The sequence below is a fragment of the Amblyomma americanum genome, chromosome 4, assembly GCF_052857255.1.
Source record: "Amblyomma americanum isolate KBUSLIRL-KWMA chromosome 4, ASM5285725v1, whole genome shotgun sequence".
Classification (NCBI taxonomy): domain Eukaryota; kingdom Metazoa; phylum Arthropoda; class Arachnida; order Ixodida; family Ixodidae; genus Amblyomma; species Amblyomma americanum.
Window position 1 is genome coordinate 81,500,680 of NC_135500.1, and position 17,216 is coordinate 81,517,895.

The 17,216-nt window shown below is 47.8% G+C and overlaps 1 protein-coding gene across 3 annotated transcripts in view; it reads right to left on the reverse strand.

Annotated features, from left to right (window-relative positions):
* Positions 1–16,987, reverse strand: part of LOC144128079 (protein arginine N-methyltransferase 1-like) — a 38,726-nt gene extending 21,739 nt beyond the window's left edge. Inside the window, exons 1-5 of one of the 3 annotated variants that reach the window (XM_077661138.1) lie at positions 16,849–16,922; positions 14,614–14,652; positions 10,699–11,013; positions 10,132–10,209; positions 4,568–4,774 (exon numbers count right to left, since the gene is read on the reverse strand). In XM_077661138.1, coding sequence (XP_077517264.1) covers positions 4,568–4,774; positions 10,132–10,209; positions 10,699–11,013; positions 14,614–14,652; positions 16,849–16,875 — 666 coding nt within the window. In that variant the 5' untranslated portion in view covers positions 16,876–16,922. Of the gene's footprint in view, positions 1–4,567; positions 4,775–10,131; positions 10,210–10,698; positions 11,014–14,613; positions 14,653–16,419; positions 16,687–16,848 lie in introns of those variants that run through there. The other 2 variants (XM_077661137.1, XM_077661139.1) reach the window with 2 other exon arrangements.
* Positions 16,988–17,216: the final 229 nt, after the last annotated feature.

Consider the following 17,216-nt stretch of genomic DNA (forward strand, 5'->3'; position numbering starts at 1 on the left):
TCAGCACACTAAAATACATAATAGCTGATGTTTTCATTATGCTAAGTCCAATATTAAAAAATTTTTCTCTAAGACCCTCTTCCCTATGCAACGAATAAAAAGTCACTTGTAAATGTTTTCAATGCTTAGAAATGATGCTGAGAAGCATTCACACCAAGTACGAGTCTTCAGAACTGAGCCGGCAATTTATTATGAACTTCTAAAAACCGTGATTTTCAAAATTCGCGGGCCAATTGGTGTGCTCGTAGTCACCGATTTTGGAACTAAAATCGTGGAACAAAGACGTCACTGTACCATGACGTCGCCAGGCCACCACACGCTCTCATTCGCTGGAGCCATGGCAGCCACGATGTCACGGACACACTTCCGGTAGCCGTGAAAATCATCTGCTCGTGCCACCGCGCGACCCTTTCGGGCAAGCGCGAGCCAGGGCATTGCCTTCGCGCATATGGTTTCAATTTTCCTCTGCCGCCTCCTTCTGTCGGGAGTTCCGGAGCCACTCACACGGTTCTTCGTGCGCACGCATAGGGCTCGATGCCCATCGCGGCCGTAAAAGCGAGCAGTCGCACCTCAAGGTCCGGGTTTATTACTGCTAATTACCACAGATGACAAGCAAAGAAACCCAACGTGTGCCGCAATCCAGGAAAGAGAAGAGACCGGAGAGATGCCGCCACGCCGCTGACGCTGCTGCTGGGGGGCTAGGAGCGACAACCGGAAGTTGCAAAATAAACGTCAGCGGATGACGTATTCATGGGCGGGGCCCAGTCCCAGAGCTGTTCTCTATTTTTTTTCTGGTGCTCCTTGTGTACGAGTTGAGGGGGGAGAGGAGGAGCATAATTTTTAATCGTCTATATCTTCGCTGTTATTGATGCTAGCTCAAAAATTCTTGCACTCGGGTGACGAGTGATTGAATGCCTGTCTGCTTTACGTAATCTATATTAATTTATTGCATGGTCCCTTTAAGCATTCGCATTACACACTCATAGTTGTCATGTGCGCTTTTTTAAGGGGGGACACGGGTCTTTCGGGCCGAAAAATCTCGAAAAAATCAGTTTTTAGAAAATGTTATTTTCGAAATCAGCAGCCATTTATCTACCTCTCTGTTAAATTTCTCGCCTCTAAGGTCAGTATTTTACTCACAATACCAATTTATATAATCCATGTCGCCTGAATTTGAGCTGAAATCGGCGCCGAAACAGCAGTATTTCGCAAAGCGTAGCTCCCGTTTCATGCGCGGCACCGCAGCCATCTTGGTCTCATTTGAAAAAGCCGCCTTTCGCCTTCAATTTCCCGCCACTACGGCTTCCGTTCGCCCATTGGTTGCCGAGAAAATAGCAAAAAAGAAAAGGTAGTATTCAAAATCCTATTGGCTGCCGCGGATCACGTGACAGCAGGTCGTCATCCGATTGGTGGAGCTGGCTGGCAGCGTCTGCTTGACGCGCCCGAGCCGCGGGGAGACGCGACTCTTTGTGCCGGACCGTGCAGTGCAAGAAACGCGCAGCGATGCAAGAAAAGGAAGAAGTCGCTGGTCGATAACCTCAAGAGACGCCCTGCTGTGCGCCCCGACAATGATGAAACTCCTGCGCTGAACGATCGTGTCGGCGAGGCCGCGCAGGTAGGCCTAACGCGCTCTGCAGCACGGGAAGCTGTAAGCGGCAGCGCCCGCATCCGCCGTGATACAGTGATGCTGGAGCCCTCAGATGTGCTCCAATATAAGACGAAGACTGAACAAAAACTGCGAGAACTCGCCTCAACTCCAGCAACGGAGCGGAAGTCTCGTTGTTTACGTGACGGCAGCGCGTCGGACTGTCTGCTCGACGAGGCAAGCTTCACGATCGTTTGTTTGGAATCGCTCAACAGTTTGTTGAAACTTGTGAAGTGTAAAACGTGTGGCGGCAATGACTTGAGCTTCGTAAAAGATGAGCGAGAATACGGCCTTGCCGTTAAACTTTCTCTTCAATGTGCGAGCTGTGGAGACGCATCGTCTACATGGAGTTCGCCGCGGGTGCGTGACGATCAGAAGATCAACCCTTTTGTGGTGAATGTGCTCGCTGCTCGTGCAATGCAGAGCACTGGCAACCAGCAGACAGCTCTAAATGACATTTTTTCATCGCTGAACGTTTCGCACCGCGGTCTCCACAATAAAACGTGGCAAGACTATGTGAAAAAAAAGTTGACACCTGCAGCAGCTCGTGCAGCCGAAGAAGTTACACAAGAGTGTGCGCGGTCGGTTCGAGAACTTTATAATGAATTGGACCTTGGGAACCCCGGCAATATTGCAGTATCATACGACGGCACTTGGATGACACGCGGCCACACATCCCACATTGGTGTGGGAACCGTCATCGAACTGTTTACCGGGCTTGTGCTGGACTATGTTGTATTGTGCAACTTCTGTGCCGGCTGCGAGCGAGGCCCAAAAGAAGGTGACCCATCATACCAGTCCTGGAGGGCTGGACACCTATGCCAAAAAAACTCAAAAAGAAAGGCTGGAGAGATGGAAGTTGAGGCAGCCCTTATTCTTTTTGAAAGGTCGTTGAAGAAGTGTGGCCTTCGCTATACCACAATGCTTTCGGACGGTGATAGTCGGGCTTTTCTAGCTGTGCAAGAGGCAGATGTGTATGGATACATCAAAGTAAAAAAAGAAGACTGCATAAACCACGTGCAGAAACGCATGGGAACAGCGTTGCGGACTTTGTTGTCCAAACACAAAGGTGCCGAAAACCTTGGAGGAAAAGGCAAACTGACAGGCAGCCTCATAACAAAGTTAAGCTCCTATTATGCCTGGGCTTTAAAATCCCATAATAGGGATGTAGAGGCTACGCAGAAGGCTGTGATGGCCACCTACCACCACATTACCTCTACTGATGAGGCATCAAACCGTAGCTTCTGCCCATCGGGACTGGACTCTTGGTGCCAGAAAAATGCGGCAGCAGCCCGAGGCGAATCTGCTCCAAAGCATCGGTACAACATTCCACCCCATGTTGCTAAAGCATTGCTCCCTGTCTATGAGCGACTGTCGGATAGGAAGCTCTTAGAGCGGTGCCATAGGGGTAAAACCCAAAACAGTAATGAAAGCCTACACTCTTTGATATGGGCCTTGGCACCCAAAGAGCGCCATGCATCATTGTTTACTGTTGAGGCTGCCGTGGCTGAGGCAGTAATGCAGTTCAACGCAGGCAGCAAAAGAACTTCTGCAGCAATATTACAGGAACTGGGCCTCAATACGAATTCTATGAGCGCAAAAAGAATGCGAGAGAAGGATGAGCGCCGAGAGCAAAAGTGCGCTCGAAAGCACTCCATTGCGGAAAATATTCAAGGAGTGCTCAAGAAGCGGCACCTGGATACTACTGGCAATCAAAAGGACTACATTCCTGGTGGCTACTAGCCATTTCCTATTGTAAATATATTACTGCACTTGTAAATATTTATTAACTGTCCCCTGCTTGTTTTTGGGGCTTTTCTCAAAATGCATATGGTTGACTGCTAGCAGTCTTGAGGCCTTGATATCTCAGCAACCAAGTCACATAGAGCTGAAATTTCGGTTGCAATGGAAAGCCTAATGTATGCTGTGTGAAATGTTGGGAGCAGATTTTTTCATTTTACCTTAAAAAAAATAATTATTGTCGTTAATTTACCATTACTTGGTACACACATTCTTTATACTGAAATTCAGAAGGTTGTAAAATGAGTAATAATTGACATATCAAAAATCTGCTCTTAACATTTCATAATTCACTATTCTGGCTATCTAACCATGTCTTAAAATTAATTTTAGATGAAATCATTATTTTGGTATTTGGGCCTCAAACAATGGGCATTAATTGTTAAATATCTTGAAAACTAATTGGCCTACACTTAAAATAAATGCATATTTGAAATCAGCATAAAAATTTGAATAAGTCTATGCACTTTTATTACGATTGGTCGAAAAACAACAAAAATAGCTTTAAGACCAGTGTCCCCCCTTAACCTCGCTTGCAAAACCTTCAGGGCCAGTGTTAAGCCTGTTAGCATTATCTCGCCGCAATTGGCCGGCGCCGCCCGCTACCACAAAATTGTCGGATCACGTCTGACCATGTGTGTTTGTTGACAATGGAAGGACGGACAGAGGTACGATATGAAATTTTGACCCTTCCAAAAAAATCTGCTGAAACTTTCTTTCCTGCGTAATGAACCTTCCCCCCAAACTGATGTCAACTTTTCTGGAAAAAAAGTGGTTTCACTACACAAGTATATACGGTTAGTCCTCTAAAATGAAGTGACCACAAAACTATTGGTCAGCTGCAGGTGTGCTCTGTCAACACAAGAGAACTGAGCACAAGCATCATCAAAGAGAACATGAAACAGCATGAATGGTGCTTCATGCGAGTCCTGCTTTTGCCAGCGGCAGAAGGCATTTCTGTGCCATTCATTTAACAACAAAGAAAAACAATAATACACCTCCCTGGAAGTTGTCATATTGAGCAGTGAACCAAACCCTTGCATTCCCAGCATTGTCAATGAAATGAAGGTAAGAAGTAAGAAAAAGGAGCAGGGAAAAAAAATCACAGTAATGCCAACTTACCAGCCACTTGTCGCGTGCATACAGCACAGTGTCGAGCATGGACTCGTAGAAGAGGCAGTACCCCATCCACTCAGAGATGATGATGTCGACCTTCTCGACGGGGAGCGTCACCTCTTCAACTTTGCCCTTGACAATGGACACCACGTTCGCAAGGCCGTTCTCCCGCACTATGCGCTCCGCATGCTCCACCACCCCTGAGCACTCAATCTGCAAGTCAAACACACACACACACACTCATCAGCCACAAACAAGGAAGCCTAGGGCTGCATGCACAAAGCATTACAGCAGGTATTCTCACTAGCTGCGACAAACGCCTGCAATTATTTTTGCTCTTGACACCCAGGGTCCCTTCTCCTCTATTCCCTTTCGCGCATTTTCTTCGCTTTCTTTAGCAATGCATTACATTTCCTTTCTTGTGCCTATGCATCTCTATGCGTCTATAGGAGCAGCACTTCCTCAATACTTAATGTCAAAAAAAAAAAGTGTGCTGCCTCAGTGCCAACAAATATGTCCCCTCGGCAGCAAGGAACAAATTGTATGCCACTACGCGTGAGTTCGCATTCCATGCCAGCCCATCAGCACCAAGTGTACTGAAGGACTCGTGCACGATAGTAGACTGTGCAGCCAGTAAACCATGCAGCCATCACCAGATACACACGCATGTGTGACAGTTCTGTACTGAACTGCACTACATATGCCTGGAGCAAGGATTGTGCAGACTCAACCTAAAGGTTCCTCTATGGACCTAAAGTGCCGTTCACAGCCAACTGACCAATGCAACACTTTGTTGCGCTGCATTCCTGTACAGTGCCCAAAAATGTTTGACTCATCGACCCAAATCTCCTAAACTAATTCTCAAAGTACTGCACCACGCCATTTGTTGCAAAGTGGAATGGCAATGCATAGGCTGTGGATACTTCCTAAGCACGTGCAAAAAAATGTATTCCAGCTTCATGCATGCAGCACATACAAGTGATGTGTGGGTAATTAGTGCTGAAAAAGTACAAAACTTGGCACTGAGAACTGGACCGCTTGGTGTGCCGTCATAATGACAAAACTAGCCTTACGAGAGCACAAGAAAAGTCCTATGGTCTCTTTACTCAAGTCATGCTGCTTCCCCAGAGTGCCAGTTCAGCCAACAGCTGAAACAGATCTGATTTCCCTTGGTGTGCTGGGTGCTTGGCTACTGAGCCAGAGGGCCTGGGTTTAATCCTAGCACGACAGCCCCTTTCACAGGGGCTGTGAAAGGGGGCCTCAACAAAGATGCGATGTGCCTAGGATGCTAAAGGATGCCGCTTCACAAATATACTCCAGCAAGATTTTCTTTGATGCGTTTTGATGGGAGCCGAGTTATTTGTAGTCAAAATTTGAATTTCCGCGTCTTCGCGCCTTTCCCTCTCCTCTCGTCACTTGGAGCAGACGGAGCCAACGCCTCCAAAACTGATTTCGCGTTGCCGGAGCTAGTATGGCGAACCAATGATAGCAGTCCGCTGCTGACGTAACGAGCGCCACATGATGCGTTGCGCGCGGATTCGGGCCTGGCACCGCTGGTTGCCGTGACGCGCAAGCAGGAGTTCTTAAAATTGTATAGTAAATTATTGGCTCGCTTTTCAGGTCTGCACACGGCACGAATGCTCGATAGCATGTACTCTACATAATGGAAGCATTTTATAGCCAACCGCAAAAACCCTTTTCAGGGACCTTTTAAAGGGGTAGAGACACCAAATTTTGGTTTGCATTTTCTGTTTCAAACGTTGCGTATTGCCCCAGGACGTGTGATACATGCTACGCATATCAGATATGTGCGGTAAATAATTTATTACAGCAGAATCTCGATGATACGATTACAATTGATCCGAATTTCGGAAGTGTCTTGGGCGGTCTAGATTCCCCAGAATGTGTTACGATTCAGGATTATATGAATAATTTTGCAAGCCGGCACGGATGATAAGAATGCGCAACCAACCACTCGCGCATGCAAGCGAACCCACGTAGAGGGAGAGAGGGTGCCGGCTGCCGCCGCTGGCCCTCTCTACCCCCGCCTCCCTACTAACCCACCCGCATGCTGGCAGCTCATTGGACTATCAAAAAGTTGTCTCGCAGCTGTTGGGAGCTGGCCGGGAGGCCGCTGCTGCTGGCTGTGCCCATCCGTTTCCCTCGTTCGTTGCTGCCGTTTGCGTTTCGCCGAGTGCAACATGGTCTGCCCAAACGTGACAAAGACGCAAGCTGCGCAAGCGTTCGCTGTTGACATGTCACGGAAGCGAAAGGCTCTTTTAAGGAGAAGCTTGATATACACAAGAAGGTGGCTGGAAACCCAGCAAAGAAACGTGTCGACTTGGCAAAGCAGTTAGGGCTGGCACAGTTGACACTGCACCATTGCTGGGCAGCGAGATGTTATTTTGAAGAACGCTGAGAACTTCGGTGTCAATGTGAAGCAGACGAAAACGGCGATGCCTGTTAAGCTGAAAGAGGTCCTGCTGCCATGGTTTCGGAAAGTCACAGCGGCCGGCGTCAACGTGGACGGCAAGGTACTGCGAGAAAAAGCTGACATCATCGCGCTTTCTCTTGGAATCGAAGGCTTCCAGGCTTCTGGAGGATGGCTGCACCGATTTAAAGAGAGACACAGACTTTGTAGAGTCGTCTCTGGTGAAGGAAAGAAAGTGGACGAGGCAGCTGTCGACGATTGGCTGAACAAGCTGCTGGCTCTGAGTTGCGAGTACGCGATGTGCGACATATTTAATGCCGAAAAGGCGGGCCTCTTCTTCAATCTGCAACCGGAGAGGACTTCGTGCGTGAAAGGCCAGGCATGCCAGGGTGGCCAGAAAAGCAAGGAACGAGTGACAGTGCTTTTTTGCTGCAATGCTGACGGCTCGGGGAAGCTGCAGCTTACAGTCATCGGCAAGTCCAAGCAGCCGAGGTGTTTCCAATCGGCAGGACGTTTGCCTGTTTTGTACAGAGGGAACTGAAAGGCCTGGATGACTGCAGATTTATCTCATGAGTTCCTCACAAACCGGATCGTAAATTGGCATCCAAAAATTAAAGGATTTTGCTTTTTGCCGACTAGTGTTCTGCCCATCCAAAGCAAACGACTTTCAAAAACATCACAGTCAGGTTCCTGCCAGCTATCTGCAGCCACTAGACGCTGGAATCATTCGCAACGTTAAGCATCACTTCAAAGGACATTTAGTGAGGCGTCTTCTGGCGAAAATTGAGCGCAAAGATGTGAATTTGCGGATAAGTCTGTTAGACGCACTGCACTTCTTAGCCATGTCTTGGGACAATGTGACTGCAGGCACAATCTTGAATTGTTTTCGAAAATGTGGATTTAACATGGGACCTGATGCGGCTCCGATGGGAGATAATCAAGAGCCCGGTGAGGATTTCACGACTGAAACCTGGGACAGTCTCGCAACTCAAGCTTTGGGTCACGACTTCTTAACCATAGACGACGACGTTGGTACATGCCGGCTAAGAACCATGGAAGAGTTAATCAATGAAGCAGATGGAGATGAACTCGAGGAGTCTGACAGCGATAGTGAAGATGCCAATGAGTCAGGCCACCCAGCTTCTCCACTAGCAGCATGCCAGCCGCAGACTCCCACCTGGTCTCCTGGCAAAACTTCGATTGCCACTTCCTGGCCGAATCATCTACACCGACTTCAAGAAGGGCCTGACAGCATACTTTGTCTTGGAGCCCCGCCGCCTCCATGTGCTCCTGGTTCTGGGCTCAGAAGCTGCGCCGCCACTCAACTCACCATCGTTGGCAGAATCGACCGTCAGAGCTGCTTTAGCTTTCCCTCTGCTAGCTACAACACCGGAGCCGCTCCTCACAACAGTCTCCACCATCACCACCCACAAATGAGCCGTTGCTGACTTAGCACCCATGCCGGGCTTGATCATGTCTGCATGTTCCGTGCGCGCGGCGATCTCCTCCGCTGTGTAATTAAACTCCGTGTCGCGTCGACAAAACGTGCTGGTACCGGGCCTCAATTCTGAAGCAAATTGATCAGGCGATGGGGCGGGCGACGCTAGCCGAGGTCCGAACAATCCTCATCTGGTATGGTCGAACATCGCACAGGCGACGAAGCAGGCAACGCTCGCTGTAACTTCGAACATCAACTGGCACGGTCGAACGTAGGGCATACGATGAGGCAGGCGACGCTCGCTGTGGCTGCAAACAATCATCCAGCACGGTCGAACGCCCCTACGTCGAACCACGCTTCGCGTTGGGCGGGCGACGCTATCTCCCGTACGTACTACGCGTCGCCTTCTTCAACTGTACGGCTCCCGGCATCAGTTACTTTGTACTGACAAAGTATGCAACGTAGGAAAAAGAAACCGCAAAAAAGATCTCCAGAAACTTCGCTACGCAAGCGCTACCAAAAAGAGACGGGGTCAAACGCGCGAAACAGGAACCATGACGGCGCAAAAACAAAAAAGAAAGAAAACAAAATGGCGCGCCGGTCGCATTGGCTAATGGTAGGCCTCGAACGAGAGGTTCGACTCGCGCGCGTGCCCTCCAGCCAATTAGCGGTCAAGAAACGGCCTTCAAGAAACCAGCTACTGTGGTCGTTCTCATTGACCGACGCCATTTTGAAATGCAGCAAAATGCGCACAAAGAAACAAGTTTCAAAACGAGCCGAAGATGGCACCGATCGGCCGGATGCTTTGCCCGCAGCACGCGCGAGAAGTTCAAATTTTGCCCGTTTCGGGGCATTTTGTGGCTCCCGTGATGTTCTGAAAGTCGATTTTGTCGTATTCCCCAATCGAATTCAGCGTTAATATTTTGAGGGCAGGTGCTTGAAGGTACAAACATTTCGAAAATGCACTTTTCTCAGAACCGATTTTTTGGCTATATTTCGCCATTCTAAGACCCGCGTCCCCCCTTAACTTCAATAAATATCACTTTCCTACGAAAAGCCAGCTTCAAAACTCACGATTTTCGTCGTTTCCCACACTCCATTTGCAAGCAATATTAGCTTGTATTTGTGCTAGAGTTATGCTTTCATCGTATCCACACTGCACTAGTCTACACCAGCTCACATCACCAACATTAGGAGGTGTGATAAGGCTGTGGGTCATGCCACCGATGCCTGCACTGCGGCAACAGTCCGTTTCCTTGAGAAACGATTTGGTCTAAGTAGCAGTGGCAGCTGCCTCTGTCCCGTTTTCAACACAATTACATGCTCTTCCTTGTAGGCCACTCAGATGGCAACGAGGGGCATGCCAAGAACACTAGAGGCAACAATAAGGAACAATAGCAAGCCTCTCCAAGCCAATCCGTCCAACTGACTAAGTTTATGTTCAAGATGGTGATTTACATGGCAGTGAATAGCTGATTAGCTGTTACAGCAATGCCCACTTGCATCTACACTGGGCCCAAAAAACTATAAAAATTTTACTTTTTGACACCCCAAGAGCCAGAACAATCAGTCAGCTACTGTGTCTGCACAAAGGAGAGTGCTTGGCACTCTTTTGCCAGTCCGATGGAATGCTGGGCTGATTCTCAAGCTACAACAGAGGGACAATAAAAGTGTTAATGACGGAGCGCTTGCTTCACTCACCCCGAAGACCTTGGCAGCACCTGCCTTGGCTGCAAACATGCTGAGGATGCCCGTGCCACAGCCCACGTCCAGCACCACCTGCACCCCACCGCAGCACACATGGTTGACATCAACGCTAAGGGCCACTGCACTGCACTGCACTAATGCTCAGTAGTGCACATAAATACACTTGCAGGCCCGGGGAAAGAACCAAAGGCCAAGAACAGGCATAACGATGACATGGTATGTAAGCAGGACAGCATCCTTAGGATACTATTGTGCTCAGCATTCTGAGGGGGAACTTTGCCCCCAGTAAGACAAGTGATCCTTCGCATGCTGGACATGTTACCACACTCAGCAGTGCCACTTTTGCTGCCTGCTGCACCCCTCTAAGCTTTTTACAGTGATAGTAGTGACACGGGTTGTACTGTTTAAATTAAAGGTTGCTGAATTGGTCTGCTTACATATTTCAAATAAATTCTCTGTCACCTTCAATTCTGAATCAAGAGTCCACTAGCTGCCTACCGCAACTGCACTCGTGGCAGGTTAGCAAGCACCCGAAGTGGCCCCCTTCATGAAATTCCTCACCTTTCCCTTGAAAAGGTGCTTGTTGTGGTACATGGAGTTCCGGTAGGTGGCCGTGCGCACCTCATCCTTGAGCATCTCCTCATGGATGCCAAAGTGGGCGTATGAGTCGAAGTAGTAGTCCTTGGAGGTCATCTCCTCGGGCAGGAAGGTGGTGAGGCCCGTCATCTCCTTCTGGCACCGCCAGCAGTACACAGGACCGCCACTCGAGCCAGAGGCACCAGCCTCCTCACCGCCACCACCACTGCTACAGCCCGGGGCGGCTGGTGCAGACTCGCACTCGCCCACGTGGTTCTGCTCAGCCTTGTGGGGGGTGACCTGCACAGGGCGGAGCCAGTCGAGCCTTTCTTGGTACAGCGCTCTGCTGTTTTGTGTCATGTGCATGTTTTGTTTACCCATAGTGCCCAGTCCTACCCCAAAGCTAGCTTACTCCTATATGAACTGGGATAACAAGCTTGCCTCCTTTGAAGCATTACTGGTATTACCACAAACTCTACTGGACACTCAGGCACGAGTAGAGAACAATTTTAATTTTTCACACCCATCACAGTACTATTTCAGCATTAAAGAGACACAGAGGGCAACTCTCAATTAATGGTTGTTAGTAACAGTTGACTGGCTCTTCCTGGCTAAGCAGCAAAAGACGCATTATTGTTAAGAGTGGATACAGAAGTGCAACTTTTTTATTTTACCTGCCGCTTCACCCAAACTAATGACGCCATGACCAAAAATGTCTCCATGATCACTGTTTGAAAGCAAATGACAATGTAGCCGGGGCTCAGAAATTCACATGCATCACAGTTTTCTTGTGAGAATGTCTGTGACAGAGATACTTTTAGTCTTCACTTAGAGCACGTTTTCAATGAAAGCAGCCTTTTGGCCACTATAACACAATAATCTGTCGATACAGGTCAACTTCAATTTGCCCTCAGTGTATCTTTAAAAAGCAGCTCCAGAGAAAAGCTTGTACAAGTAGTTTGCTGTCAAAAAAAAACAAGTCCAGTATAAGGGACATGTCTACGGCAGCAATGTTAAAGTCTTCTGGGCTTCAGCAGTGTATTTCAATAGGCCAGACACAAGCAGATTTCATAACGAGTCCAAAACGGAGCAAACTAGTGTGTGTTTTCACATACTCTAGGAGCCACATGCATCTCGAACCATGCTTGCCTCAGTCACGCACCCAGGTCTAGCGCTGTCAGTGCACTGACAGGTCTGCAAAAAGGACCACTAAACGAGTACTTGAATGGTGCAATGCCATGAGGGCAACTTGGATAACGCATTCAAAGACAACTCGAAAGTCTTGCACTAATGCATATCACCATGACGTGACATGTTTATGGGAACAAAATTTCCATACTTCAGCGATTCTCACCGACATGCCTTGCAGGACAATCAACCATTTGGTTGCTTTCATTTGCAATGCCAGTCTGTTTCATTGCTTTCACAAGCTCGGTAACATCAAATTAATAGCTAGTATGACCTTGCCGAGCACATGCTCTTAAGGATGATTCCAATAAATCATCAAGAATTACTGCACCTTAGCAGTACTCAATATGCATGATTAGCACATCAGTATTCCACAGCAGCCTTTAGGGCTGCTGCAGCTCCCACAGCCAGGCCAGCAAACAGCTTCTAGCATGGACATACCTAATGCAGTCCTCAGTCAGTACTGCAAGCACATCTGTAATCCTGACTGGTGTCTCAAGGTATTAGCGGCAATTGGGAAATGCAATTTGCTTGCATACATTCTGCATGTTCTTTGATCATTTGTTTCCTTTTTTTTTTTTACAGGTTTGACACTCTACCATGCATGTATTTTGATTTTAGGAACTTGGAATCATTTTTAACTGTCAAAGCTAGGTGTGCGTGAGAACTAACCAACAAGTTAAAAAATTCTATTTACATTTGCACAGTCGTCTGTGCAACTCTTCGCTGCATTTGACAGCAATTTAAAACCTAACAAGCACCGTTACCCAAGCATTTTACAATCCAGAATTCCCAAGCAGGCTACACACAGACAAAAAAGCAGACAGTAGTTTCTCTGATCAGGGTGGGGACCTCTGGTGCACCTCTGGAGCTGTGATGCAAACTTACCTACTGCCTCCACTTGAACAGCTAGGTCCAGGTAGGTGCCAAGATATGGTGCAATGGAGTATATTTAGCCCAAAGTGTACATGTTAGTGAACCCAAACTGGATTTTTTTTTTAGGGCTTTCTCAAGGAAGCCCACCAAGTGCCAGAGGTTCAAAGAACTGTTACCACGACAGCAAAGTCTGGTACAGTTGTCAACAGTTGCCAAGCCAGAATGAAACTGAAATTTCGAAGCAGAGGCCAAAAGCCAACACTACAGCACGACAGCCTCTACAGCCAAGCCACAATTCGTATAACAGGTATTTCCTGTTACTGATAAGTTTGCACTACACTGGGCTGTCATGACCCTCAGCAGTGACCATACTCGGACGCATAAAGATCCGTCTGCAAAAAGAACAAAGCTGCTCTGATAGTAGACTGCCAGAATGCACTTGCACACTGGAAAAATCTGCACACCTTCAACCACCACTCAGAGGAGCATTGAGTTTCAGTTAGGAAACAAAAATCAGACCACCAAAGGGCCAGTTACAACTATTACTATGAGATTGGCCCAACTAAAGACAGGTTTGCTGCATTTTGTGTTCAGCAATCATACTTTTTGCAACTAAGTTGGCTACTAAGTAATGGGGCTGTGGTCTGTTTCCAATGCTATGAGAATCACAGCTCTTAGATCACACCAGTTGCCAAACTCCCCTTCAGAAAAATGACTACACCCAGTAGCCACTTTCCTGGTGTTTACAGATCATAGTAGCACCATTTGTAATCTGCTAATAAAAGCTGTTGCTATTTAACATCATTGTCTTCTGAAAAACATTTATGTCTTAAATCTACGGATTTTTGTTAATGCACTGTTTCAATGATTTTGTTGCTAGGTAATCATGCATTTATCAAAAACCTCGGAAGTTTGCAATTTGATCACAGTTTACTTTAATGACTGCGAGTGGCACAACAATTTGTAAACACCCGAATTTTGGAAACCTCGGACTGCCATTCGTTCTTTGATACATGAACCCTATGGGAAGTTTCACAACTGACAATATGAAAAAGCTCTGATGTCAATCCCACCCCATTTATTCTTTTTCATGCTTACAATCACAATAGCCTTCAGCTAAGGTATTATAGGCTTGTAAAAGCACTCAAAGGCAAGACACACAGTGCATCTGTCTTTGTGTGTTCTTATCTTTTGAGTGATTTTATGATCCTACAATGTGCAACCAACAATCCCAAACACTGGTGCAGCTAAGGTATACAGGAGGCTGTATGGAAGCAGATTTTAACCTGCCCCTTGCTCTGGTAAGTAAACAGAACGTTCTCCATCAAAGCCACTTGCCACTGTTTAGTTGTCAGTCGACATGTGAGCTCCTCTGCATCAGCCGCAACAGTAAAGCAATGCACCCTTGCAACCACCAGTTCAATGAGATGGGCAGCCTCCTTCTCTGCAAGCATTTTCTTGAAGCTCCTAGTTATATGAAAAACAGCTCCGAATGCCTGCAAGGCACTTTCACAAGTGTGCTTATAAAGTTAATCGACTTGGTCTGAATGGTATCTTCACCTCTTGGTCTGTACACTTTTAGATCTCAGTATTTTTACTTGCAGTCCTTTTCTCCAAGTACTTGCATGTCTTTACACAATGACCACTGAAATAAAATCGCTAGTCACTGCCAACGAGTGAACTGCAGATTTTTCTCACATCACAGTGTATGCAATGGATATGACAAAGCTGAGGTATCTATTTGAAAGTGCAGACCACCTATGCCCAACTGCAGAGCCCTGTGGCCAAATGGCGGTTCAGCTAACGCGAGGAGGCTGTCTAGAAGAGCAGGCTCACCTGAGGGCCGTTCACTGAGTCGCAGCCTAATCGCATCTCCTAGAAAGAGGAAGCAAGGGGCTTAGTGTGCGCACCCAGTTGCAGCAAGTACAGCACTGGGCTGCGCTTAGCACTTCCTCCCCACTATAGTCGGATACAACTAGAGAAAAAAGCGGCTTTTCTCCATCAAAGTACCCCCTACCAGCCAAGAGTGTCGGCCGATTCTCATGAACCTGCTAGAGTGACAATGCAGGGAGGGGACTTTTCCATTTCATCTGACACTCCGTGCATTGCCATGCAAGCAGGTTCGTGAGAATCGGCTGATGCCATTGGCTGGAAGGGGGTCCTTTGATGGGGAAAATCCGCTTTTTTTTTCTTTCCTTGTATCAGATTATAGCACTCTTCACGACAATGCTAGGAACTGACTGTTAATCAAATGAGAGCTGTTCAATCCTCAGCTACAAAAACCAAAGCCGCATTGGCACAGAACTCTGCAACAGTATGGTGGTAGTTAACGGCCACTGCTGGTGACTAAATACTGCCTAGGGACATTTTGCAGCCTTACCCTTCACTGCGGCACATCGCAGCACCAGCACATGGTGTAAAAACAAACACTTCTTACACAACAAGCCAAAAAGCACCCAAAGCGCAGCACTGACAGATTCCCTAAAGCTCTTTCCCAGAGGTACATTCAGAGGCCATGTTGTAGCCTGTCTAGGGCTAGCAACGATGGCTGCTTGGAACTTGTAACCCACAACCGCCACAGAAGTATCCTGTCTATGGTAAGGACAAATGCTAGGGGCTGGCTAAGGTTGAGCCGGTTGTTGGCTACAGGTGGGAGGTTTGCCTCGCGTGGTCAAAGGCAAAAGAATACACCACAAAGTAAGAAGCTAACATGTAGACCTCTTTACGGGAAACCTTTTCTTTCTGAGCTCAGCTATTAAGTGTAAAGGTAATTTCGATTTGCGCCTCTAAAGTGAGCTATGTGTAGAACCCGCCGCGGTGGCTCAATGGTTAGGCGCTCGACAACTGGTCCGGAGTTCCCGGGTTCGAACCCGACCGCGGCGGCTGCGTTTTTATGAAGGCAAAACGCTAAGGTGCACGTGCGCTGTGCGATGTCAGTGCACGTTAAAGATCCCCAGGCGGTCGAAATTATTCCGGAGCCCACCTCTTTCTTCCTTTCTTCTTTCACTCCCCCCTTTGTCCCTTCCCTTACGGCGCGGTTCAGGTGTCCCAACGATATATGAGACAGATACTCCGCCATTTCCTTTCCCCAAAAAACCAATAATTAATTGTAGGACGCGACAGCAGAACGTGAGGGCTTAAATTTTTGTAAAAAGCAAATAATTTGGGTTTTATTAGGCTCACTGAATGTGCACCTGGTTGAATGCCCGGGCATCAACACATGTGCGTCATCACAACCGCCGCGATATGGGGAAAGTTAAAACTGGTCGTCGCGACCAGATCCTGCTGTACTTTCCCAAACGGCGGCGACGTGCTCATCATTGATGGAGCGAGCGACATTTCATCGGCAGAAATTCTCCGAGCACCAGTCTCGTCCGGGATTCGCAACGAGTAAAAAATATGTCTTTAAAAAAAGGGCGAATTTATGCCTTGCGCGCCGCAAGCCGCCGGTCAACGGCCGCGAGCAACCACGCTAGAGGCTAGACCGATATGACAGCCTCGTGCGCGACGACCACGAGGGCGCAAGGCGCGGCTACCAGACTACGCCGGCATTGACCGCACCGGCTCAGAACGGGAGCCCACCGCTACACATCACAGTGCCACAGCGGCGCCACACAAAGCCGAGCGGAGTTCAGCACACACCCGAAATTGCCGGCCGGAATGCGCGGCGAGCCATGGCAGCAGACCGAGGCGAATTACCGGCTTTCCTCGGGCCGGCGACGAAACAAAGAAGTCGCCTCGGTATTTGAAACAATCGTGGCGGCAGGCTCCCGCTGCGCAAAACGGAAGCTGCTTGGCGGCGCTGAAACGTTTTCCAGAAAAGCCGCCGTGATGAAAGCGCGATCGGCGGCAGCGCGCGTACCGCAAAGCCGACTCTTTGACACAATCATTCATTCGCGCCGAGATGCCCCGCGAGATGCGACTACAGGGTCCATGCCGGCTGAAGGAAGCAAAACAGGGCAGGCATCACCACAAATGTTCACTGTGAGCCGCTACGCACTAAGATGTTGTCGCAGAGGCGATTATTCCCCATGAAGGAGATGTGCGATAGGAGACAAAAGAGCGACTCACGTCCATTTGCTCCGCCATAGCGTCCATTTGCAATAAAGCCTCCCACGTGGTTTGCGCTAGGAAGCCGGCTAGCTGGCTTGCAGGTTTGAAATGAGAGGAAAAAAATGTGCGCGTTCAAATGCTATTAAGCTAAAACGGTACTAAAATATAAGATATAATGTAATCTTGTATTTAAAGACTAAACAATAGGGCTTAGATTGTTTTTAGTTTGTTTCGGTTTTGCTTCAAATATAATCAAAAATATTATTAAATAATGTCATAAACTAGTAAAAATAAAACCAAAATACATTAAAATTTATACAGTTTTTTTGACAAAACGTGGACTGTATGCAACAAAAATCACACAACCGAAAATTCCACATGCTGAA